At 43.6% G+C, this 27,117-nt stretch overlaps 1 protein-coding gene across 4 annotated transcripts in view; it reads right to left on the bottom strand.

The window, feature by feature from the left end:
• LOC105700325 (trichohyalin) overlaps positions 1-26,371 on the bottom strand; it is a 52,790-nt gene extending 26,419 nt beyond the window's left edge. For 3 of the 4 annotated variants that reach the window (XM_012426068.1, XM_012426071.1, XM_023434504.1), the window contains exons 1-5: positions 26,222-26,371; positions 21,126-22,401; positions 20,505-20,790; positions 19,000-19,113; positions 13,059-13,163 (exon numbers count right to left, since the gene is read on the bottom strand). In XM_012426068.1, the coding sequence (XP_012281491.1) occupies positions 13,059-13,163; positions 19,000-19,113; positions 20,505-20,790; positions 21,126-22,354 (1,734 nt within the window). In that variant the 5' untranslated portion in view covers positions 22,355-22,401; positions 26,222-26,371. The other variant, XM_012426069.2, reaches the window with a different exon arrangement.
• Positions 26,372-27,117: the final 746 nt, after the last annotated feature.

The raw sequence follows: 27,117 nt of genomic DNA, 5'->3' as shown, positions 1-27,117 counted from the left end.
CCTTTGAGCCTCCTCGATTAATGTTCCTTCCTCCTATTAATATCCTTTATCCTCCCCGGACAAGGATCCTCAATCACTTTGTCGTTTAATTTCCGTCTTTCGTCGCTCCCAATTTCATCGTCCCACGCGGCTTTTCATCGTCTCGATCAGGAGAAACTCTCGAGTCCTGTCGGCTATCGCGAGCGACCGCAAATCGATTATGAGTGCGGTCGATATCAGGATTAATTAGAAATCGAACGCGCCCTCCTTGTCGCCGATCGATTAGCAGCGACACGCGGTGGATCGTAATAAGATATACTTGTGCGTTATGTACCCGCCAAATTAATATATATATGCATATACATGCGTGCGTATATGTATATGACAGGTCGAGCAGTCTCCCACGCACTCGACATGCTTCGATGATCTCTCGCATTCTCCGCTGGACCACAAAGATCCATCCAGGAGGAGAGACCTTCGACCACGGTTTCCACGTCCTCGGCTCGGCATTATTTATTTAACCCCCAAGATATTACAACAACAATATTTTCCAATACGACCGAGAAATCGCGGAACGTCGCCAGAATCCAAAAGAAGAAATAACAAAATCAAAGTAGCAGTGATTCTTCTCATTTATGGAAATAAATCAGGTAATGGTGTATTCATTGTGGACTGGTTCGACGTATTGTAAATGCCTGTTTTTTTTTTTTTAATTAAATAATTTAATGGGAAATTTATTGAATGCCAGTTCAACACATTCCGTACGCTGTTCAATGACCACTCGCATTGCAATAAATAATCTCTGTCAGGCGGCGCTCATTGAATGTAAAGAGAAATAATATACCGATAAATTTATGACTAACCACTTTCTATTAACATAAATGATTTTCCTCGATATCCAATGATATTTATCGGGAACAAAACATCCGAGGGAGAAGTGAGAAGTTTCTAGCGGGGGGAGTGAAATTTAATCCGATTTAGAAATTCATTGAGTTTTTGTCATAGAAAGGCAGTTTGTACTTTTATCGGGATATATCTCGGGAGGACTAATTCCTCATTAATTAGATGCAAAGCCTGGATTTGAAAGGTGCAGCGGCTTCGATCGGCGCATCGCCGTTAGCTCATTTTTGTTAAGCAACGAGCGTTGCTAATGATTAAATCAATTAATCTCACGGGCCGGCGACTATGATCTATTTCAATTAGAACGCCTACGTCTTCGTTTTCTGTTCTCACGTTCGCCTCGAGGGGAAACACGAGATGAGTTATGGCTGAGAAAGAGACGATGACGCATTTCCTTCGCGACATTGCGTATCGACACGTACCTCGAAGGTGTTCCAAGTACGAGCTAATGTACTCACGTGCAGGCAATTCTATTCTCAAAGGACATCCCGTCATCTACATTCGTCGTGACTCATACGTGAGAAAAAGTCGCGTGCCAGGTAAAAAAAAAAAAACCGTCCAGTGTAAATACAGCCTTTCTATAAAAGGGTGCGCCCAATAAACATGATTATCATAATCAAGAGACACTTAAACGAAACTGATCGAGAATCGATCCTGATAGGATTTACCTCACTCCTTGTGTGACTCCTCGGATCGGTTTGCTTTTCAGAGAAACAAGGAAATTCCGGCCAAATTGAAAGAAATTCTAAGGGGTGAAAATGCGCGTGGGAAAATTCGGAAAAAATTCTGGAGGGTTAATCGAGATCCGGGGAGAGGGGAAAAAAATGTTAATACGAAGCAAGGTGATCGAGAATCGATACAGATAGGATTTATCGCGCTCCTTATGTGACTCCTCGGATCGGTTTGCTTTTCAGAGAAACAAGGAAATTCCGGCCAAATTGAAAGAAATTCTAAGGGGTGAAAATGCGCGTGGGAAAATTCGGAAAAAATTCTGGAGGGTTAATCGAGATCCGGGGAGAGGGGAAAAAAATGTTAATACGAAGCAAGGTGATCGAGAATCGATACAGATAGGATTTATCGCGCTCCTTAGGCGTGACTGCGAATATCGGTATTCACGGCTCGGGGTTTACGAGCTCGCCGACACACCGTGGCGATGAAAACGACGCCGGTCGGTCTTTCAGAACTCCGATGGGAGCTAGCCTCCCCGAGGGATCGGCCTCGTCATCTGCGAGGTATACGCACGAGCATTAAAATCGACAATCGACTTTACGAGGGCGCTGGCCCGATCCCGACGGTTTCTCCCACGGTCGGAAACGATTCCGGCATACAACGACCCCCCTGACTCCGAGTCCGCTCTTTCACGGAAATCCCGCAAAATGTAACTTGAAAAATCAATCTTGAGGGGTGAATAGGTAAATTTAATTAACCAAATTTATTTATTACATCTGAAAGCGTATAGATCAAGGACGCACTTCATTACCTCGGGAATTAATCGATAAGCACAAACCCAGATTGAAGATAAAAGTCTCTCGCGATTATTCCAGGCAGTACGGAGGCAAATGACCGGCGGATTTGCGAAACGGTATTCCCGCAGCTGAGAAAATTGGACCAGGTAATTGCGGCTCGAAAACGACCGTTCCAACCACCTGAGAGAAAACGACGTTAAGCGGTGTCAGGTGAGTGCACCCGAAAACGAGTGCAGTGTGTTATAGGTGCCCCCCTTCCTCCGAGTGCGCTTTCGACGAGTGAAACCCCGTATCCCCGATATCGGTGCACGATCCATCGGACATGCGCAATGAGCCTTGAGTCTTCTTCCCCGAGAAATTCCGCGATTAGAACCACGGGGTCACGCGGCGTGAAAATCGTGCCGATTTTCCCGTCAAATTGGAACGTGCCATCCGGACGGCCCGATTCAAGACGACATAAAAGACATAAACAATAATCTTAAAATTTAACTCGCGATTACGTAGATCCCAACGAAGGGAATTTCCCCCTTGAAACTCGGAAAATTTCAAATGAATTTCTCTCGTCCGTGGGTGCAGTTAAAATGTCGTCTATATTTTCCCTGTCCACGCGCGAGGGGATCATCTCGAGGGAGTAACTTCGACTCGGCCAATTAAACAGCCGAGTACTCTGTGTACCACCTCGGTACACGGGGCGTATGACCAAGATCGGGCGATCTCTTCTCGCTTCGTCGGTAAAGGCGGAATCTCCGTTCCGGGTCTTACTCCTCTCTTGCGGCCGGTTTCCTTTCATTGAGATTCGCCCGGCGAACCGGGACATGGAAACTTCCCTCCCTTGTCGGAAAGATTTACTTGCCGAGACCGAGGCGGCCTTTTCTGGAGCGATTCGCGAGCGTAGATATCGGGAATATAACCCCTTTCGGCGATCGCCGATTCATCGCCGCCCACCCTTTCCCCAAATTTTCATTACTCCATATACGTCAAAATATAATATAACTCTTCGTACCCAAGAAATGAATACTTATCAGATTCAAGTGTCGAGAATTAGCGCCGAGTACTCGGAGAAAGAGACATTTACACATTTACCTCGGTACAGGGTTGCTGATAAGGTTTTTCTCTTATCGTTTCTCTCCATCAGAAGGATGAATGGTTACGGATTGGGCGTAAGATATTATGTTATAATCTTACTTGCGTAACTAGGAATTTTATAGGCACGGACAAACATGAATGGTTGCAAATACGCAGAGTTTACAGCTAAGGGAAATTTTGCGCGTAAGTACGAGTATAGAGGAAACAGAAATATGAATGGTTACCGATGTCGTGAACTTTTAGTGGTACTGGGATTACTAAAGAAAGCTAAAAGCATGAATGGGTACGGACAAGGCAATATGAATGGACAGGATTAACGTAGATCCCACAATTCTGGTATTGTACCAACACCTGTACAAATATCGAACAGACAATATCAAAGGACCGACTCATTAGAGTCATAAATAGATTAAAGTCAGACCTGGAAAATGCCGGCCAATAAAACCCACCTGGGCCTCCCTTTTACCCCGAAACACCCCAGAACCCCCTAAAACCCCCCAGAAATCCCCAGGGAGCGCCAGGCGCTAAAATTTCCAAAAACTCGAACTGACTCACCGAACTAATTCCCTGACCTGAGGCAACTTTCGAGAAAATCCGAGAATTCGAAACAGTGGAAAAGTAAACGGGACCTTTCGGCTACTTTTCCCCGTAAAATTTAATTCCCCCTACCCGGGCACTTCCGAAATACCCCTGGGTCCGTATTTTCTATCATAGAAAAGAAATTAACTTCATACTATCGCCATTTAAATGTAAGTTACAAAAAAAGGCCGGATAAATTCATTCCTTTTTTTATTTCTTCTGGCTTATGACATTGGTAATTACGTGCACGTGTGTACAGACAGGTGTAAGGTGATAAATTCATTTGTTTTTAAATTTCCGACTTAGAACATTGATTATTATGGACCCATGTGTACAGACAGGTGTAAGGTGTTTAACAATGGGAAAACAGCGCAAAGTATGTGATAAATTCATTTGTTTTTAAAATGTCTGACTTAGAACATTGATTATTATGGACCCATGTGTACATACAGGTGTAAGGTGTTTAATAATGCGAAAACAGGGCAAAGTAGAATGCCTTAGTTCGCGAAAGGGGTGCAAGAGCCCGATCGGCAGTAGTCAGGTGAACTCGATGCGACACCGCAGATAAAACCTGAAATCCTGAAAGCCTTCCTCTCTACCGAGCCGAACGCCATTCTCGCGATTATGTATGCGTCGGTTAATCCGGTACGAAAGGTTACTCGGAAAGGGGACGATAAAAGCGAGGACAACCGCGAGAGAAAGAGTAATCGCGACTCGGCTGCACAGCGAGCTGCACTCGCCACCACGTCCGATTTCTTTATTTATTTATTTACTCAAGACGAGTGACGGCAAAACCATTTTCCTCGTCCTTTCCCTCTCTCGTACCGAAAGATATCCGGAAATCCTTCGTTTAGTTCGCAACGCTTGTGGCCGATCGAGGATGACTCGAGAGGATCGATTAATCCAACGACATTTCCACTAATCACATCATTCTAAATATTGTATTAATTTATTTTTGAAAATTTATATCACATCAACTTTTCGGACAAATCGAATGATAATTGCTATCGGCGTCGTTAAACGAAACCAAAGTGATTTTATGATTTTCCGAGATTCGATTTTAGCATTTTTTTTTTTTTTTCTTAATATATCGGATAAATAAAATCTCATTGAGAAAATTGAATTGTCAGGTCCAAGAGACTTTGAAAAATGAATAGCTTGTTAGGAAGGGTGTATGGATACAGGTGGAGGTGCGCCATAAAAAAATTCGGCATTAAATTGGGCGTGAGGATCCCTATGAACCTTGAATGGCGTTAAATCGATACGAGGTGGTCTAAAATCGATGTAATTAGCGTCGTTTAGGGCCCTTGTCCATCCAAGTCCGACTAATTTCACGGTTCTGAACAATTTCATGGTCTTTACGTCGAATTTCGAACAAGGCGTCTTGACTCCAAATGAAAATGCCGCTTTTAATTACGACTAACTTCGACAAATTTTCTGTCAATTTCCCCGAGAATTTGTAATCACGCATTTCGATTCCCATTGATAAGACTGACAGATATTAAAATTCACATTTGACGAATTTCGACGTGAATTTATGACGAAGCAATTAGACCCACATCGGGGAAAATGTTATCAATGTTATCTTAATTACTATTAATTACATTGATATCCGGCACGACAATGAAATCGACATTCGAGAAGCTTCCCGGCTTCAGAGAATTGTAATTCTGCGTCTTGACTTCCATTGAGGAAGCTGCTATCACTGATAACCGTTCGCGAGAAGTGATAAAATCTGCTTATCTAGGTCCAGAGTATTTACCGAATGGGAGTAGGAAATGGGAATCGATCTAACTGTATTAACATAATATAAACAAAAATGCCATGACGGTAAATGACTAATCTCGGGTCGTTGATAAAAATCGTTACACTTCACCGGTTACGGTAATTCCTCTCCCGATAACGAAACATACTTGGGAGTTAATGTTAAAATTAAGCGGCTCGTGTTAGAGAATTTGTTAAAAGAATAACGAGAAAATGCGTTAACTCGGGAGTCGGAAATCCCGAGGTCAAAAAATTCAATTCAGCGTCGCGTCATTGACAATGTTATAACAGCAATTCTTGTAATTATTCACTCAGCTTCTGAACAGTCTTAATGACTTCGGGAAATTCGCGGAAATGATAAGGATAATTGTTCTCTACCGGAAGAAACCGAACAAGCGATTTCAGCCAATTATTACCACTTGCTAAAGTTTGCGACCGCTTCTATTAACATCGAGAAATAATCCTTTGGACAAACAAAAATATTCTCAAAGGTTAAACGTTAAATTCCTCCGTCAGCTTGAATACTAAATTGCTCTAGTTTCGAAACAAGACAAACAAACCGCGCGTTCGTTCCGCCAGCCGGGAATAACAAAGAAACGAAAACCAAATCAAGGAGCGAAAAAGTTCTGCGACAATGTGAATACTTAAAATCGTAGAAAATCATGCATGGTCACCGATCGCAGAAAGAAATGAAATGATTAAATTCCCGATTGAATAAATTCAACGAATAAAAACAAGGTTGAAAGCCGTGTCGTCATTGTCGCGAGTCATTTTCTCATTTTCTTTTAAACCATGTAGTTGACAATGCTCACCTATTTATTAAATTCCCGATTAAATAAATTCAAGGAATAAAAACAAGGTTAAAACCGTGTCATCATTGTCGCGAGCCATTTTCGTATTTTCGCATTTTCTTTTAAACCATGCAGTTCACAATGCTCACCTCGTTCCACGCAAACCCCATCGCAGGTGGGTGCCGAGTCTCGGGGCCGCATACACTCCGGCGGAGCTTGGGCGAAGCTCCGCGAGCCAATGACCGCGCTAGCTTTCCCCTGTGCCGGTGGGCGCGCCAGTGGCAACGCGGGAGGGTGTCGCGTCTCGCTAAGCGCGCACTGCGAGGACGGCGGACGGCGAGCGGTGTGCGCGCGGCCGAAGTCTAGTCAAGACTGAACGTGACCGAACCTCTGGATCCGCACCGTGGCCTTCCCCGGACTCGCGCGGCACATCCTTTCCTTCCCTACTCGTTACGTCGCCGAAGTACAAGGTGAAACGGCCAACGGCGCGGTCGGACCCCATTGAACGCCGCCCTCGCCGATTCGATTGTTTACCCCATAGAATATTATCGAAGGGGATGTTTAGTCGATCAGCTGCCGCCATAACCCCTCGAATTACCGATTAAATGATTTACCCTGAATTTACAGATAAAATGATTTACCCTGAATTTGCCGATAAAATGATTTACCCTGAATTTACCGATAAAATGATTTACCTTAAAATAATTGATTCGACTAAATTTAACGTCTTTATAAAGTTTACTCGCCTATTCTAAGTGGTTGATCGATTTTTTTTTTGGTTCTGGTTAAACGCAAAAATGCGGATAATTGTTTAAATTCGATTGACCCTCCGTGATAAGTGATTCTACCGTTCCGACGAGATATATCCCTGGTTCTATAAATTATTCAACTCGACGAGGCGTTTCCCCGCATCGGGGATGCATCTCGTTGTTTTAATAAAGCACGTGAACGGACTGCCAATAAATTTCGTTGGATCGATAACAAATATCGCCGACGAACCGTTGCGCCGGCTCGGTAGGGATATTTCATTGCTCCGATAAACCACTTGGCGGTCTCGACGACAATTGTCGGCCATCTTGTCGTTATCGCAAGAAAACATCCGGTTCCAGGTACATCCTTTCGTTCCGTCCTCGTTACGTCGTCTCGAATAATAAGGCGAAACAATGCACCGAAGCCAATACGTCCTACACCTGAATTTCTACTTCCAATTAAAATACAGTCAAATGGGGCAAGTGTAAATGCAAATGCTTTTTATACTTGCGTTTTCAAATTGTGTTTCCGTTTAAACGATACGTACTTGGTAACGGTAACAATACCCATATACATTAAAAAAGTTTCACCTTTACTTGGTGCAGGCTATAACAAAGGTCCCGCACCCTTGAGATTTTATTATCAATTTTTATTTATACATGATCAATTCATCTACGAATCATTAGACATTCATTAATATCATTAATATTCTATTCCATACAATTTGCAAGAATCGGCCCGATGATCGTAATCAAGTCATGATCGTTTCTTTGCTTTCAATTGTTTTTATTTATTCGTGTTTACTCTCGGTCTGCGCGTTGTTACTTCTTCGGCCTCCCTAAGGGGGCAATTTCTCCGTTCATAGCCTTCGACTTCGGTTTTTATTTTCTTTCTTTTTCCTTTACTCTATTTTCATTTTGCAAACCATTCCCCTCCGGATCTCCCTAGGGGAGTAATTTCTCCACTCGGTTACTGCCGGTATCTCTTTCGCTTCCTTCGCGAAGTACAACATAAAACGGTACACGAGCTGCAGCACGTATACAGTGCGTGTGCGTAACGGTCGGTAATTAGCTATCAAGATGGCGATAAAGATGCCCTTTTTTGGCTGCGCACAATTGCGGAGACATTTTCCGGGGACTCGTTATTTCACCTACGGCTCTGGACTTTTTATTTTCTACGGCCAAGTGCAGTTCTCGCTTTCTGGAAGTGATTATTCCGAGTGCAGTGCTTTATTAGCCGGTATTGTTTTAGCCCCTTGATTACCCAAGATGGCACGAAAAATGGCCCTGTCGTAACGCGACAATTTAATTCGAGCAATTTGCCAAGGCATTCCTCCGCCATTTTGGCGAGAGGTAATTTACCTCTGTACTGTTTACTCCAATTTCAGGGAATTGTCTCGTGGACTCCTTTTCCCATTTCTCTGGGTCTCAAGTTTATCACCATTCACGTCTCCCCAAACACTCTTAAAACCACAGAATAATGTATCATTAATAACAACGTTCAATCATTTCCCTCCTGCAAGCATGAGACGGCAGGACCTCGAATATCATTTAATTATTCCTGACAAAGAGAATGAAATGTTCATTCGCAGACATTTACAGGAAGGCAGTGCAGAACATTTGGGAATTTTTCCACCGTGACTCACGGATCCAAAAATTACCAGATAAAAAGAGGAACTGCGAGTAAAGAAGTCCACTGTCCCACTTTATATTCGTTTCTTTTTTTACAGTTAAAGCGTTATATATACTTTTTTTTCGCATTATTCACCTGGAGTTCCCGTTTGGGCCGTGGCATTTAAAAATCTCGTGGATCTGGACTGTCAAACTCGTTTTCGAGTAACTAAAAATTCAAGATTCACTAAAAAAAAAAAATTCTCAAAGCCCTAATAAACCCATTTCATGAAATTTTTTTTTCTCTCCGTAAAATAGAATTCCTGGCGTTTTTCGAATTTTTTTTTCGCTGGAGTTCTTAAGGTCCTAGTTCCTCCATATTTTCGCGAGGAATTTAATCAGTACTCGCGGGATACTCGTTTCCAAATAAGGTACACGCAGAAACCCAACGTAGGCCTGAAAGCAGGAAGGAAGTCGATGCCTGGCGTTCTTCGTTAAGCATAATTGTATTTTAATGAAGTTATTAAACTCACGCTCGCTTCGGGGTCAGGTCGTTCGGAGCTCACGTATTCTACGACGTAACGCGATAACCAACGCGGAACGTAGCGTTCCTCTTGTTCTTCAGCTAACGGTCTGCGACCATCTCTCTTAAGAGCTGAATTACCACTCCCGAAGGACCATGAAATTACCCCTTTTACAATAAATAATTCCCTCAATTAGAGCCGATAATGCGGAAATTCGAGATATTCTGAAATTATCCATTGAATGATCCATTTCCGAAGGGCCCATAAGATCCATCTTAACCCATTGCCCTCCAAGACATTTTGGCAATACGCAGTTAATTAACTCCAAGACCTGGTATAAGTAAGGTAAAGGGTTAATAAATAATTTCAATATATTTCAAAATAAACCGGAAGGGGGAGACATTAATCTGCAAAAATATAGAAAAACATGGGAAGTAAAAGTAATCTCTCTAGGAACTTCTTCTTACTTTCCACATAAATTGAACGTTACAATTTAAGGATAAGTAGGTTAAAGGGTTTCCAAAACGTCTTTTCTTTTCCTCGTCGGGTTTAATTGGATGATAATTGGACGTAAGGAGTTTATTCAGAGCGGATTAATATTTCTTATGCACGGTAAATGAATTCCGATTGGACTTTTACTTCTTCTCTATTTCTTTATTTCTTCTTCGCGTGAGAGTACTCTCTAATTTGATTTTCGTTCACGGTTCGGCCTCGAATTGCGCAATTTTCCGGGCTCTATTTTTTCCGCTTACCTTTGACAACTCGGCGACGAAATCGGAGAGAGTGGCAGAAAAATTAAGATGACCAGATTTTATGAGAGCATGAAAAAGGCCAGTACGTGCATTGTACGCAACGTGGTTTTCCATCACGCGTTTATTGGACCAAGTCTGATTTCTAATCTGTGAGTGGTTCACTTCTCCGACAAACGTTTAATCGACGTCGATTTCAGTGAGTGGCATATTTTATTGCCTACCAACCTGGTCTTGCGTAAATTACAAGTACGTAAATTGTAAATGCACATGAACGGCCAGTTGTTAAATCGAGTCGCCGATAAAGGCTCCCAGCAATCAAAGGGAAACACTATGCTCGCGAGAAAAAAGAGAGAAAAAAAAAGAAAAATATCAACTTCGCCCACTTGACATACCTGGTCTGTTTTAAATACAATTTCCGACTCGATCGAGGCTTATCGCGTGTTTAGAAACAATACACGCGGCTTTAATCGCTTTTAAATCGAGGCGCGGTGAGAAACGCTCCAATAATTTGCGCGAAAAATTCCCCACAATTTTTTTTATCGAATTGCGAATTAATACAAGGCATTCATTTTTTTTATCACGATCTCCTCCATCTTCTCCCGATAATATTACCAGTCTCCCATTTTTTTTCAAGGCGAATTTAGTCACTCGTTCATGTACATTTTTTACAAGACGGAAGAAACTTGGTCGTTTAAATATTCCAACTAGGAAATTGTTGATGGACTTCGGGAGGATATAAAAATACGCACGTGCGTGGATAAGCCCTCCGATTTATTGCTAGTCGTCCGTGCGTGTCCTGACTCTTCGCTCCAGATACGCACGTTATGGAAACGTGTGCGAAACGGAGATCTCTCGATTTCCAGGGCACGAGAAGAGCTAACGACAACGGAGAATTAGTTGGAGGTGCTCTCATAATTGGCAGGAGTAAAAGTTGCACGTGCTCTAGAAAAACCCGCAAACTCGCGTCTTCCATTTTGCGTCGAGGATTGCGTGACGACCCATTCACTTAATTTCCACAACAATTTCTTCCCGATAAACTACATAAATATCAAACACGAAATACTATTTGAACATTGAACACCTCTACGCGGAGAAAAAAATTTATCCAATCAAAGAAATATTTTATTAAATTTATATCCTTGAATATTATTGTATCATTAAATGGCTGCAGAGATACCACATGCATTAGCATTCTGCAAGGTGAAGTGATCAATCAATGTTTCGGTGTAATTAGAATATTTAATTCAAACCCACGATGCATCGCGGAGATTGGAGTAAATTACTCGTTTAATTTAGTTTCTGATTGCCTCTTCTTAATCAGAAGTGATGTCCTAGAAAAGCATCATCGCCCGATGAACATAAAATGCGTGGGTGAGTTTTCACGCTCGCCTTGGGCTAGAAAATTAGCAAGTCGATTTTAATATTTTTCCTCGATGCCTTGGCTTCGAGCAATGATCCAAAAGAGCAAATTATTCCCTCCATTTCACTTCCACACATGTAATAACATTGAAATAGTGGTTTAGAGAAGAAAAAGATGAAAAGGAAGTTGAAAAACGTCGAAATTCAGGGACGCGCAAGATGGCGGCGCTCGGGGGCCCTCGAGGTGTTAATTTCCAGGGCCCTATCTTTCGCGTTACGGCGTGCATTAAGAAAGTGTCTCGAGCATATAGGTTCGCGTGTCATAATGCTCGTTTATATCGTGAAAGCAAGCATCAATAATAATCCCCGAACGATACCGGCCACGGCGCCTTTTAAAGGAACCGTTCTTGAGAGTTTCGGCAATAAGATGGCGGGCATGCCGAGACTTTGACGGAGTGCCACGGCTGACCGGAGTTTGGCGTTATCACCGAGAAAGGAGAGAAAGAGAGAGAGAAAGACTGCGAGTTATCGCCTTAAAAGAGAAGCTAATCGTTCCTTGTGGGAGCTTTCACGAGTTTAACCAGCCACTGTCATGTCAGTCAGAGGCGACATTCGCCGGCATTTAAACGGCCGATCGAAAATCCATTACCAGAAAAAAGCCCGTTATGTCCCCGAAATGTTGGCCCGTAAAATGCCGGATCTGTCGAATATCGCACCTCGCCATGGAATTGTTGACAATAACACATTTCACGGCAAAATCTTTCTCCCCTAAAAATTATACGTACTTCTAACCTAACCTAACCTCCCTCTGTATCAATTGTTAGTAATCGGTGTTTTTCTTCATACGTTTAATTTAATTTTTGCTCTCAATTCATTGAATGAAATACTTCAAACCGACTTCCTTCCGTGTCCGTATTTTCTGTTGATCCAGATATTATTTGTAAATAATGGAGTCGCGTGCAGTTGGTGCTGATAATTAATCTAGCAATCTTATTGTAGTCTGGTAGAAACGTTTCCTTGGACTGCTTCGTGAGAGGGAACCTCTATTGAAAATGTCTTCATGAAATTGCAAATGAGTATCTTACCGGGCCTTGATTTTCTCATTACGTTCAATGCGTGGGTTACTTCTTACGTCACTATCCGCAAAATGATCTCATCTTGTCATTCTCGAAATAAAACTCAGAGCCAGTGCCCGTCCGTCAACGATTTAATGCGAGAGGTGAGGCGATGCATTCTACGGAAATAAGCCTCCTCACCACTCGATTTTACAATTTAAAAACAATACTCGATCCACAAAACAGTTATTCTACGATGAAAAAGAATCATCTCGGGTCTCCGTCAGACTTAAAATAATTACCCACTTGCAATACGAAGGTACAAGACTGTACTCGCTTTACTTTGGACCTTCTCTCTCCGAAAGTCAAGAACAACTAGCAGAGATTAATTCACCTAATTACTCAAACTCCCGGTTAAACAAACTTTCTGCAAATCTACTTACCGCCTCCTCGTCTTTGATTCTCGACTTTTTCCTCAGAGCTTGCAGCTCTCTCAAGAGTTTCTCCAGCTTCTCGATCTCCCTGTCCTTACTTTTCAACTCGTCCATCTAAAACAGACCAAGAGAATGTTTAAAACCAAAAAAAAAATAATAACACATTTATAATACTTATTCCAGACAAAAGCGTATACGCGATGAAGGTGACTCATAATCTGAGCAGTCAAATCGAGTTCTTCAACATTAAAGAAAAAACTGCTATTTTATAACATTTTCCTAGCAAGATTCGCAATACGTACTAATTATCGGTTAATCGGTTAATCGGCGATTAACTCCACATAAGAGAAAGTAGGGAAAATTGGTAAACAAAAAAAGTGAAGTAGCAATCAAGTGCCCTAAATTTATAGAAGCTCTGCAAGTGGAGTTAATCACATTGGCCTGTAGATAGTCCAAATTATCCTTGAATTAAGGGAAGGTTTTCCTCGTTAGGAAGACCAAAATGGCCGACCCAGTTCCTTCTCGAAGTAGGTCGAAATACTTTTAACGGCCTTCGAAGTCTGACTCACAAGGGCCCTCGTTACTTTTTCCCCCCGCATTATCCTCCGTGACCGATTATTGGTCTCGAAAACCCTCTGTCTGGGAGTTCAACGATCGTTCCCCGGGTTTCCTTTGGCTTTTTGTCTTGGCAACGACCAGGCGAAAGTCTCTTGCCCATCGGCCGCGTCTACGCCATTAAGGAGGGGCCTTTGCCTTCACCTTGCCTCTCGCTAGGTTTGCGCAAGAAACCCATTGCTAATCCTTGCAAATTGCTAGAAACGCAGGATCGATCGGTGCTGCATTGACATTGGTGATCGGCGTTAATTTATGCCCACGAATGTCTCTCCCGTTTGCTCGGAAACTCGCGGCCGGTAAATTAACATAGAGAGCGGCGTCGACGCTCTCCAACGGAATTAAAATCGTATAAACTAATGAATAGGTACATTAGACTGATAAACGCGAACGGTGGTACGTATTAGTGTTAATTTATGCCTTTCTCATATTTCTTTAATAAATTCCTCCGGGATTTTACGGCACTCCGTCATTGGACTAACAGTTGTTAACAATTACACGCGACGTAATATATGCATCTGGCTTGTCTTGGTCTAATGAATTTAGATTCACCGTGCGCCAAATTCCGGACCCGACGTCGCGTTATGAATATTTAATATGTTTCAATTTTCTAACGGTAATCCATTTCGGATTTAGTACCGCGGGTGCAAGTACGAGTAACGTGACGTCAGTGCTCGGAAATGCAAGGAATACGCGCAAGAAAGTCTCGCGAGTGGTATATTAATTTAATTTCATTTAATTTTATTTAATTTTATTTCATTTCATTTCATATGAAGTTGATGACAAAAAGGGGGAAAGAAACGTTTACGAGGTGGCAGAGTTTAATCTCGATTGCGACTTCCCCTAGAAAAGGTAGATTTACGCTCCGATTTGCAGCGCAAGTAAAGTCGATCTAATGAGACCCGAATGACCGATTATCGACTTATATTATTATTTTATATGGAATGAGCGGGTCTTAAAGCTACTTTCTCGTATAATGTCGTCCAGCTCGGTATCACGTGCACCCGTGGGGTATAATAATCGAAATGGAAACCTGTTCGAGCAGTCTTTGGTAAAGAGACCGCAAACTAGAGAGAAAAGAGTTCAACGACAGAGAATTCGACAAATAGACTATCTCGTTACGAACAAGAATTACAAGCAAAACACCTAAATTATTCCCCCCCTAAGCATATTATCCATGCACATTCATTACCATAGAATTATCTAACCCGATGAAAAATGTCTCACAAAGTTCACAATAATATATCAAGGAATTTAATTAAATTTCCGTTAATGATCTTGTTTACAGTGCTCCCGCCCGGATTCGTTCGCGGCGCGGAATGCTTGCGCGCATGCGCCGTGAAAAGTAAAGGCGAAGGGAAAAGAAATTCCAGAGCAAGGCTGTTCCCACCGATCGGCCGTCTTATCTTGCCGATTGCGAAGAAAGCTCGACTCGATAGATCGATTCGGTTCGATAATCTGGCAGACGTCGCGTTACTTTCACCGAGGCCGCGAGGTCGAAATCGATCGTGGCGCCGCCGGAGTGTCGCGGCGGTGGTGAAAGCTCCAACTCGTTTTCGCGGCCTCCAAGCCGCGACCGCGCGTGCGCATATCGCACGTACTCGGACGTATTTATGTAATACCGTGAAATATTTATGCCTCGACGGAACTTACCCTGAGAATCGCGTAAGATCAGATATTCTAAAGCCCTGTGTCGACGATCACGTCCTTCGGTCATGGATACAGGACTTAAGATATTGAAAACAATCCTTCGACTGCCTTAAAGATTAACGGGGGCGGAATTCGAATCAATTAGCTAACCTCTTCCTGCCCCGCCCTCTTTGCGCTAAAGATCTGATTAGATTATTAATATCCTATAAATCCCGCAATCAATATAATTATATGCCTGGACTCACTTCCTTATTAACGCTATTGCCGCTTTAGTCGCGTGTCCATCCGTGCAGGAATATCGAATCCTTTGCAACGTGCGCCCTAACCTATAAGCGAGGTTATAAAACACGGGTACGCTTGACAGTACTGCCTGCTCGGTATCAAAGCACCGACCGTTAGGTCAGCTTGTAAACTTTCTCGGCTCGGTTTGCTCCTTTAACTGCGATTGCAAGCACCTTTCCCAGTTTCCACTCCGAATGGCGTCTTAATAACAACGGCGCGTGCGCGCGCACCCAACGTCCCCGGAAAGGGAGCGACCTTACGATCTCGATTTTTTCGTCTATTCACGTTGCAGGGAATTAAAGAATTTCCTACGTGCCAGCACGTAACGAGGCCACGATTGTCGAGCAAGTGTTCAATGAAATGTATCAATAGATTGTTCCATTATCGCCGCGAATCGCGGCAAAGGGAATAAACAAAATGGCCGCGCATGATTAGTCGAACTAATAGTGAGAAAAGAGTGAAGTAATAAATGAAATAATCAAAAGTTTAGTGTATTTAAAATGCAATTAGTCGATATTTGTTTGTATATAAAATATCGGAGGGTTGGTTTTCATTACTGATGTAGAGGTGTCTTTGACAAAAATTCATTCTTCAAGGTTTCTTTAGGGAAATGGCTACGAGGGTAGTGCACATGACACCGTGCATTGTCGAGGGTTTGACGAAACATTAGAAAGTTAATTACCACCGACTTAATGGCGCTCAGTTTCTATCGCCATGCTGGCCATTATGCAAACAAGTTTGGAAATTAAAAATCCCGCAAAAGATTGTCGATAATAGCTTTACGATCGCGGTTGCGAAACTGGCCTCAAAGGCTGGTTACCCGTTATCGAAAGTCCGCATTGTTAAGAGAAGTTGGCATCCGTGGAAAATTGGGTAGTGATTTTCTGTGTGACATTGGCGATTTACGTTCTAAAAGCTAACTAAAAAAAAAAAAAATAATCACTAACTAAAAATTTCCACAAGCGAGGTCGAATTTTGAATTTATGGTAGGCCATGAATCAATCCACATCGGTATTACTCGTTGGGATAACGATAATATCGTTGATCGTTGACTCGAGTTATCCTTGAGTGACTGGCAGTAACCCGTGACCCCCTCTACTCCTCTTTCTCCGTTTTTCTTATCCCCCTATAATCGGGTAAAGCAACCTACCCTGGACACAATGCAACATTGACACGTAATTTCATCATACAAAAAAAAAAAGAAATAAATATCGAATAACGAACTCAAAGTGGCGTCAATTGCAAAGTTAAATGCAGTTATTAATCCTTACATTCAGAAACTATATATGCGCATGTGTGCGTCCGTTGCATTGTTCTTAAGTAACTGTCGGAATGCACCGAGAAGTGTCTCCTCCAGCCCGACGAAACCGCGAGTACACGTAACGAGTGCAAGACTCGCTCGAGCACGGAATATCAAATAATGCAACCTGCACTGCGGCGAGCAAGTAGAGTCCGACGCCAAGTACACGTATGACCGAGTATTCCCACGCTGCCATGCCGCCAGAGAAACCAGTTTTGACCACGAGGTCGAAATTCACACGCTCCCCGAGTAATGTGCAAGGACGGGGACAGAGCTTTTTTTTTTCCACCGGAAGTGGGTGCAAAACGAAGGACGGAAGTGTGTAAATAAAAAAAATAAATAAATAAAAATACATGTATAGAATGACCGTATCACCTTAAACGGTGTTAAGATGCAGGAAGAGACCCCGTATCAGGAACTGCGTGTTTTTTCCCGGAGAGGAGCGTTCGATTGCTACATAACGAACGGGTTATGAGGGGTTTACGCGAGTTACCTACTTATCGGTCGTGGAAAGAGAGCGCATCACCCGCCGCGGGTATTACGAGGAATTCGACCTAGAAATCGACGGCGTGCGGGAAGATGGACGCCACGCCATTAGAATCACGCGATAAGGGTGCCAGGAAGGAAGCTTCGAGAGATCGAATTCCACTCGGTTGACCTCTCTCGGTATCGGTAAAAACCCACCGCGACAATGAGGGCTCCGAGTAATGGAGCACTCCTCCGAAGTGACCGGCTAATCTTTACTGGCGACTCGAGAAAGGATAATTAAACGCGCCATGTTGGGGGCAGAGTGCTTGCCCGGCCACCTCGCGACTTCGAGGCGAAAAATACTCCCCAGGGATCGGGGATAAAGGGTGACTTGGACCACCTCGTAAATTCAAAGCTTAAATTCTCTGTAACCATCGACGACAGATCCAAAATGTTTACTGGAATCTCTAAACAGGCCCTGAGAGAATTCGATGCGAGTAATTGGAACTAAAAAACAGCCCTCCATTAAATAGGAGTCCCATTTGAAAATGTAGGCGTCGATCCCTTCGCCGCCATATTGCCTTCCCTCTGCATCTTCCACTTTAAATCAGTGCTCGCCCTCGTAAAAGTCACAACAAACCGCGTTATACCTCGAGTCGCACGGAGGATCTCGCAGGGGAGACAAGGACCTCGAAATCAAGGAAAACAGTGATTAAGGGGGATTACTTTCATCGCTAAATCGGCCATTACCCCGTAATTGTGCGGGGCGCGCGGGGCGGGCCGCAGTCACAGCGAGCCGGGGAGGAAGGGTCAATCTGGCAAATTGGAGCGTGCACGCAAAAATCCTAAAAATAGTGTGGGAAGGTATTTCGTGTAATTACACGGGGGGCCCGTAGGGACTCCTACCGCAGTGGCATGGCAAGCATTCCCGCGGCCGGCGAAACTATTGACCGGTCGAGGCCCGGAGCCGCAGGGCGCGCGCGGGGCCAGCACTTTCCCCGCCGCTCCCAGACTCGGGGCCCCCGGGCCCCGAAATTTTAATCACCGGGTCCTGCCGGCCACTCCACTGTGGGAGTATATCGCGTGCCAGAGGGCCTTAACCACACCCCCGCGCCCCGGGGCACACGTCCCCGAAATCATCGTAGTCAAGACTAATGGCCGACCGTGCCCTTCGCACGAGATCGACGACAGAGATCGCGTATCTGGAGGATCTCCGCGAGATCTCGCAAGATCCTCGATCCCTCTGATCAAGATCCACCATCGAGCTAAATACGGCACTCCGGAAGGGCGTTGCTGAATACCTCTTTTCTTAGCTTTTTCGTTTACCTCGCACCTGACATATTAGATATTAAAAATAATAATCAGATATTAAAAAAATATCTTCCCTTGTTCGAGATAAATGGAAAGTTTCTTTTCGAAAATTGAAATCTCACAAGCTGCGCGTTCTTCCTTGGAGCCTCCGTAATCACGTGTTAAAGTTGAAAATAATTCGGTGCACCCAGTTTGGAGAAAAGTTTGACAGATAGGTTCACTTTTCGGTATGTGTGTATGTCACACTTTCATAGCACCTTAAATCACTGTTAAGGGCGAGCGGAATTCCGGAGCCGTTCAAGGGGGAAGAAGGAGAAGCTGACTCACCATTTTGATGGTGTCTGCACGTAATGTTCTTTGCAAAATGACAAGCTCGGCCTCGTGGCGTTCGTGCTGCGCTCTGAGGTCAGCTGCTCGAGCTCTCTCAGCTTCCGAGACGACCTGGACAGAAAAATCCCCACCGGTTGGAATTTATTTCATGCAATCGAGAAACCGCCGGGCGGGAATCGCGCGTTGGCGGTCGACGATAGACGAATATCCGGGGGATTTCGCAATTCCGTGGGTGAAGGAAGGAAAAAAGAGAACGAAAGAAAGAAAAAAAAATACACCCCGGAGAAATAAATGCTCGATGCCGGGAATTCAGCGAGAATGATAATGGTCATTTGATCGATCGATCGATTTCCTGCGACTTTTTACCCCGGAAATAATGTATGGTTTGCGGATTGTTTTTTTAAGCGGACGTTCCTGTTCGTTCATATTTATAGAGTAATACTAATAATTTGTCCGACTGTGCGATATGCAGATATGTCGTGGAATCCCCTGGGTGTATTAAATTGCAACTATCGTTTAAATAAGATTAATGTCGTAAGATGAATTTGATTTTCTCAGAGGGAGAGGCTTCATCTTGGTAGCTCCAAAGCTTTGAGAAAGCGCTTAAAAGGGTTAAGGGCGATTAATTCCCCTAGGCGAGGGCTAATTCCCTAGTCGGTGACTCGCGTGATCGGATTAAATCCCCGCGAATCGCATTTCCGTATCAAAGAGCGCCCCGAGGTGATCTAATTGTCTTTATCACCCCGCGGGGGTGGGGGATTAAATCGGGCTTCGAGGCGGCGAATAAAGACGTAGAGATTAAGTGACACTCCGGAACGTTATCCTGGTCGATAATTCATCTTGGCACTTCGAGTACCTATGGCGTCAAATGATAACCGAGAGTTGTACTTTCATTCCCGCCCGCCGAACCCGTCCGGGCGGATAAAATAATTCAATTCGCAGACCGAAGGAAACGTGACACGTAACGCGTAGAGCGAGGCCTTTCTTCGTGAAAGTGAAATTCCGAGAAGGCTTCCAGACACCGGCTCGAAAAGGAAGAATCGACGGAAAAAGGAGAAGAATCGACTTCCTGGCGATCGAGTCTCCTTTCAGGGCAACTCGAATCGTCGCAAGACTACGCTTCCGGTGCTGCGTGGAAAGTCTGCAAAGTCGATTTTTCACGTGATGAATTTAAAATATGACCCCAGATTATGACTCGATAAGGTGATTAATCATCGTGTTAAGCTTTATGTCGGGCACCTAAAACATGGTTATTCTTTGAGCAGCCGAGCATGGCGGGTCCACATTCTGCAGGGGCTTAAATTACCTTCAAATAGAAGAATACTTAAGAATCCTTCACCTACGTTATTTTCTTCTCCGAGTATTTAATATTGTATAGAAAAAGTAGAGCATAGCCCACGAAGAAATTTCTTCCTCGTGGTGCCTTTTCCCAGGATTTGCCAAAAGAATTATTTTTATAGGTTTTAATATCAAATCTTGATAATAACCACGTGAGCCCTTACGTGCAATTTCTCCTCCAGAGATTTGTTCAGCCGGCGAGCGTCTCGGAGATCGGCTTCGAGTTTCCTGAGGTCGATAGGTGCGACCGGGTCGAGTTTTCTGCGTTTCCCCGGACATCCGGGATCCAAGGAGTCAGCCTTGAGTTTCCTTACGGTCGCCTCGGCCTCTCCAAGGCGATTTTTTAACGCCGACATCTCTCGGCGGCGATTCTCCTCCTTCAGCATCTCGGCCTTCGCCGTCGTGGACGCGCTCGATTCCGACGTGGACCGCGAAGGAGACTGGGAAAGTCTGTAAAGAACATCGCCGAGAGGTCACAGATCGGCCAAAAAAGAATCCACCTTACTACCAACGTGCATCCGCCTTCGACTTGAACAATGGGCTTGTTGGAAACCACCGAACAACGAGCCTACACCTACGACAACCACGAGAGGTCCATTAAGGTCGACTTGCAGCGAGTAGTGACCTCCTTAAGGTGATATGAAAATGATATCGCACTTGTAGGATTTTTTCCATGGAATTGGAAACCTCTTTTGTTCATCTTTACAGAGTCTTTAATATGTTTCGAAAAATTGGACCGTGGGAAGAAAAAAAAATAGAATGAACGCTGAATCCGATTCGCTCACCTTGTCTTCAGATCTGTCACGATCAGCTGATATTTGGCAGCCTCCGCGTTCCTCGCCTCCCTCACTGCTGTGTCCATCTCTCTCTTGATAATTCTAGCAGCTCGTCTCTCTTCGTGAAGTTCAGCCCTCGTGCTGGCGAGATCTTCTCTCATCCTTCTCGCCCCTTCTTCGAGCCACGAGATGGTCTTCCTCAGCCTCTCGGAGTCGTCCCTCCTAGACGTCCTTGTAACTTCTCTTCGAGGTCCTTCGACATGCAGAACGGGCCTCTTCGAGGTCCTCGAGTCTTCTTCCGCTCTGGCTACCTCAAGATCCTTGCAATCCTCACTTTCCAAACTTCCCTTCAAAGCGTGGTCGTCTTCGTCTCCTCGAATTTCCCTCTCCAACGTCTGCTCCAATTTCTCGGAGGTCGAGTTCTCGCTCATGAAGGTCTCTGAATTTTCGGGAATTTTCATCGGATCTCGATCGACATTCTGACGGGACTCTTCAGGTTTTCTGCCACTCGGAGTGACATCCTGTGGCCTCTTCACCTCCTCGGAGCGGTTTCTTTTCCTCCGGTTACTTTCATCCCCCTTTGCACATCTCTTGACGGCCCTTTTTTCCGAATTCTCAAGATTTTCCGAACCCTTTCCCTGGATACCCTTTTTCGACAATTTCTTCAGAGGCCTCTTCGTCATCTCCCTTGCAGAACCCTCGACCCCGATCTCCGTCCTCTCTCTGCCGTTTTCCATCCAAGTTTTCCCAGCCGTGAATTTGTCTCCGCGAGCTGCGGGGAACTTCTCAGCATCTTCCTTTAATAGTTCTTTGACATCCTGGTGCACGACCTGGGGAACTTTTTCAATTTCCGAGTGATCTCCATTTCCATTACTCGGGCTCCTTTTCGAGGCTTCTTCTTCATCGTCTGTTCTGTCAACGATCGAACCACTCTCCAGGGCAGTTTTGCTCTTCTCGAAGCCTTTCGTTGACTGGGCAATTAATTCGTCATTTTGGCACGATTTCGAGGTCCCAGTTTGTAACCCTCCCGAAATTGTCAGCGACTTTTCGTCATCGTTCCCTCGAAGGTTATCGTCATGGCGGGGATTTTTCCTTGGTGTCTCGAGCCTCGAAGACGAAGACTCGAGCTGTCTCTTTCTCGCCACGGGTTTCGATTTTGTCCGGGCGAGAAGTTCAGCGGAGTCTTCGTCGTTTGCCCCAGTCTTCACCATCGTCTTCGTCGTCATCGTGCTTGTCATCGTCGGGATGACGGTGTCTCCCCCTGAGGAGCTCTTCAGGGTCGTCTCTGGAAGACGAGAAAAATCGCTAAAAAATCTCTTTCCCGCAACAAAGCCGTAGCAGAACTCATAATAGAATCTGCAACAAAATTGAAAGTGGAAATCGACGTAATTGGTCCGCCCTGGAACTTCTAAAAAAATTAATAAAATAAATATCAACCCATTTAATTTCCAATCCTCATTAGTCGTCCATTTAATAATCAGCAAGATTAGTAGCGACGACGATATGTTTTCATAATTAATCGTGAAAAAATTTAGTTTCGTGGAAGTTGTGATTTTTCACGCGAAGAATGCTTTTTCGAGCCACTTTTTGCGAGAAGCGATCGTTATTGATCGGCACGCGTTATTTCAGATAGCTCTCAGCGCAATCGATGACTGATTGACGGTCTGGGAGCGAGATCGATGGATTGCGCGGGCGGGGAGTTGTTCTTTCAAATGGAAATACAAATGCGAGGGTGCGTCCAGGGGCGCGACACTTTCGAAAATGAATGAAAAATTAAGGACACATTCCAGACAGCCCACGAGGCCCCAAATGTCTCGTAATTACGTTAACAATACCGGGTCAAGACCGTAAGACGACATAATTTGGCAACAACATTTGTATGTATATTTTTGCGAATTTCTTCATTTACTTTATTTAAGTGAAAAGGGAAAGAAAATTCTTGAGCAATAAAACCATTTAAATATCACTCCTGGGTGGAAAAGCATGATCAATTCCATAATCACTTTCCAAGATGCCTCCGGTTTTTTTTTTTTTTTTTTCTTTCGAAATTCCTCCCTCGACAATTGCGGAGTAATGGTTTCCTTCCCCTTTGTAACGAGGCGGCATTTCGCGGAGGTCTGTTTGCTCTACTTAAGTGGATTGGCCTTACTCTTTATTGCCAAGTATAGCGCTCCTAAAGCTCGATTTACATCGGCAGGAAAATTCTCCACACACTCAAAATCACGGCCCAATACCAACTATTAGAGATTAGAATTAATAGAGATGGAATTAATTGACGGGAAAGTACCAACTGACGTGCGCTTTTTTTTTAGGTTTTAAGCAAAGGGGTGAAAAAGTGGCTTTGGAAGGGTGCGAATTGTGGAATTAACGCGGCGGGTTTCCGCGGGATTGGCGGCGTGCCGGAAATGGGGATACGGGGACATGAAGAAACGTAGAAACGAAGAAATGGAGAAATGAACGGTGCCCAGGTGGGCGCGACTCGATGTTACTTTGCGACATTAAAGCACCGAGCGTTGCGGTGACTGCCTTTATGTTGGCAACGCTATTCATAGCCCTGGCCCGCCGGCCGCACCCTCCAATGGTTCCCAACTTTCGAGAGGAATATTTTTCGAATTACCTGTGTCCTCCAATTTCCCAAAATAACGCCATACCATTTGCACAGACCCTGCCACCTGAGAAGCGTTACGTCAATGTATAAATATTCATTTACACTTTTGGTGGCGTTTTCAGAATTTCTTCAGGAGCACTCTCGTGATATTCCACCTCATAATCAATTATGATTGTTATAAATCATTGGAAATTGAAAGTGAACGCAGAAATAGGAATGAAAGAAGAGTAGCGTTTCTTTGGCATGATTCAGGTATGAATTGAGGTCTTAAAAATAATCGGTCAAGATCGAGGGTAGGAATATTTTACGTCGGCGTGCGTGGGATCCTCGTAAGAATGTTCCACAAGACTTGATCGATGGTATCGAGCTAAGGGGAATTGATTTACGATCGAAATCCCAGGACCTTGCAACGAGATGGAATCGCCATATCGCGAAATTACGTAGAGACGTGAAATACCGGATTACGTCTTTCGCGCTTTCGCCGGATTTTTACTCGATTCCAAATTTTTTTAGAAGGAATCGCCATATCGCCAAATTACGTAGAGACGTGAAATACCGGATTACGTCTTTCGCTTTGTCTGATTTTTACTCGATATCAAATTTTTTCAGAAGGAATCGCCATATCGCGAAATGACGTAGACACGTGAAATACCGGATGACGTCTTTCGCTCTTCGCCAGATTTTGACTCGATTCCAAATCTCGTAAAATGTGGATAAAAGCGTCCATCCACGGTTTACTTGACCTCTTCCGAAAAACCGGCACATTTTCTCCATCCAGGAGAAATGTCAACGAAGATAACGCTTCACTCATTTTATCCTTAACATTAGAAAAAAGTGATAATATGCATTACTTGAAATTCTAAATGTACAACTGCGGTACAAATTTTTAATTATAAATATCACCACGAACGCTATTGCATGTTGTTCCAAAAAAGATAATCGAAAAATCTGAAATGATAAACCTCGACATAATAAATCGATCGTTGATTTTACAAAATATCGGTAGAGAGAAAAGTTGAGGGTAAAGTGGAAGGGCCTTTCGGCAAGTTTCCAAATCGTGGATCGAGCGTTTAAGAAAAGCGAGATATCGAATTTCGACCTCATTTCGTGGCGTTTTCCCTCTTTTCGACGGCTCCTAAATTGAGAAAGAAAAGTTTCTTGGAGGCGAAACATCTCTCGAAGTGTGCAATCGATATTATTGATCGTAATAATATCGCCGTCGCCAACTTCCAATAGTTAATGAAAATTATTTGTAATAATCCAAGGTCTAACGACACTGCGTATCAGTTTAATTGCTTCTCTCGTATCGACGATGTATTTTTACTTCGTCTGTAATTGCCACATTGAAACGCCCCCAACATCGAATGTCGAGGGAATTAAAGCTGATGCAGTTATGTAAATCATAAATAGAGCAATCCGTGGCATAGAAAGACAACCTGGTACTCTGAAGCAGGATTGAATTAATCAATCACAGGATGAGTTTAAAGAATTTAATCGAAACTGAGTCAAAAAGTGCGATCATTATTCTTAACAAAAAAAAAATGTATCATATTAAGTGAATTACCACGTGGACGGAGATATGCGTGAGAATTGTCGCTTGATTAATGAAAGCCCATCTATCCGGAAATTAGAACAGAAATGTTTAATTTCCTCAATTTATTAATTTACATATTATCATTGGATAAATGAACGGCCAACGACCCGGAAATTAAGGCAGAGAAACGTTTTATTCTTCCTTGGAAGAATAGAATCTTCAAATAGAGATTACATCTCGGCTACTATTAATTTATAATATGACAAAAAGAGGAATGACGCATTGTCCAGAAAACGGATTCTAGGGCGAGATTCAAGGCCAAGGATATTCTCTTGTAAATCAAGCACTTTGTTTCAATTCATCCAACAACAGGGAGGAATTACTCGTTATTCGACATCACTTGTTATTCAAAACAGGGCAAGGTAAACTGTCCAATCAGCGGCCATTTTCTTCGACATTTACAGCGGAATTATCAATACCCTCCTGGGAGATAATTGACATTACATGTAGACATTATCACCGGATCAGTGACACGAGTAACATTTCTATCTAAATTCCCGATACCGCGGTAAAAATATCGCCTCGAAATAACCGAGAAAAAAAGAACCTCCAATCGGCAGAAAAATTATTCTTTAAATTTAAAACTTAACCCCAGTTCAGCATCATAATTTTATGAATAAAGTCTCATTGCCCACATTAAACTTAGCACTTCACCGAGGTTCCTCGTAAACTACGAGACAATTTCTCATCGCTATCTCGAAGTTGAAAATTATTTTCATCTTATCTTCCTTACGAGCGTACACCCATCCGAGAGCCGACCGTGGAGAACGCCGCTTAACCTCGACACCTTTCCTCTCACCTAATAAGCAGCCAACGGGGCATTTAATTCCTCATTGCACCCAATTGCACCGGATTATGCACACATCGAATCTGTCGTACAAATCGGTCGGGAAAAAGAATTACCAAAAATTCGAAGACGACTCCGAGCAATCTGTCGGTCTCTCTCGGCAGTACGATCGGTGATTTTCCGCGGTATCGTGTTCTTATATTTATTTATTTTCCTCGTGAAACCGGCAGTGAGTTCCTCCTCGTGAGAGACACCGTCACTAACTAAAGCCTACACTAAAACTGCCAATGGACACATCCTCTTCTGGTATCTCGCAGGCACGCACGACCACACTTACGCGCGCCTACGCACTCGCTGCTGCAAATATAACAAGCCGAGCGAGCACACGAGAGAGAACACGAAAGTGTGTCCTGTGTACGTCTCGATGTATAGAAACGCTCTAGGGTGCACGCGAATATTTCTGACCCACCGAATGGATCCGATCCAATAATCAAATGATCTAGATAATTCGAGCGCCGACGCCGGAAGCTGCTTCGATACCTTGTTAAAGGGTGCTGCTTCGATTACTAAAATGTCCTACATTTTAATTCATTTTCAACAGATATAAGTATAGAGATGGATTAGCATCTCTTAAATCTATCATCATGATTTCTATCAACTAAGTGAGTTATCCAGATAATTCCAGTGCCGCTATCAAAAGCTGCCGGAATTTCCTGATTGGCGGTCATGCTTGAATCTGGATTATATTATAAACAAACTTTTTTTTTTTCATGGAATTTATTTGTAAAGCAAGGAATTGGACATATTGGGATGTTATCTCTAATGGAAGTTCCTAAGGGCCTCCATAATCAGGTGTTAAAGGTCCAGATAATTCGGTGCTTGGAGAAAGGTTTTATAAATATTTGGACTTTTTCTTATTTATATATCATACTTTTATATCAACTTATATCACCATTTCAGGTGAAATGAGCCTACGGGGAAGAGGAAAGCTCGCCGGCCGGGCGGCGGTTCC

This window comes from Orussus abietinus, unplaced genomic scaffold (assembly GCF_000612105.2).
Source record: "Orussus abietinus isolate OABI.00-Male unplaced genomic scaffold, Oabi_2.0 scaffold18, whole genome shotgun sequence".
Taxonomy (NCBI): domain Eukaryota; kingdom Metazoa; phylum Arthropoda; class Insecta; order Hymenoptera; family Orussidae; genus Orussus; species Orussus abietinus.
The sequence above is the reverse complement of the archived record's forward strand: the minus strand, read 5'-3'. Positions and strand labels throughout refer to the sequence as shown.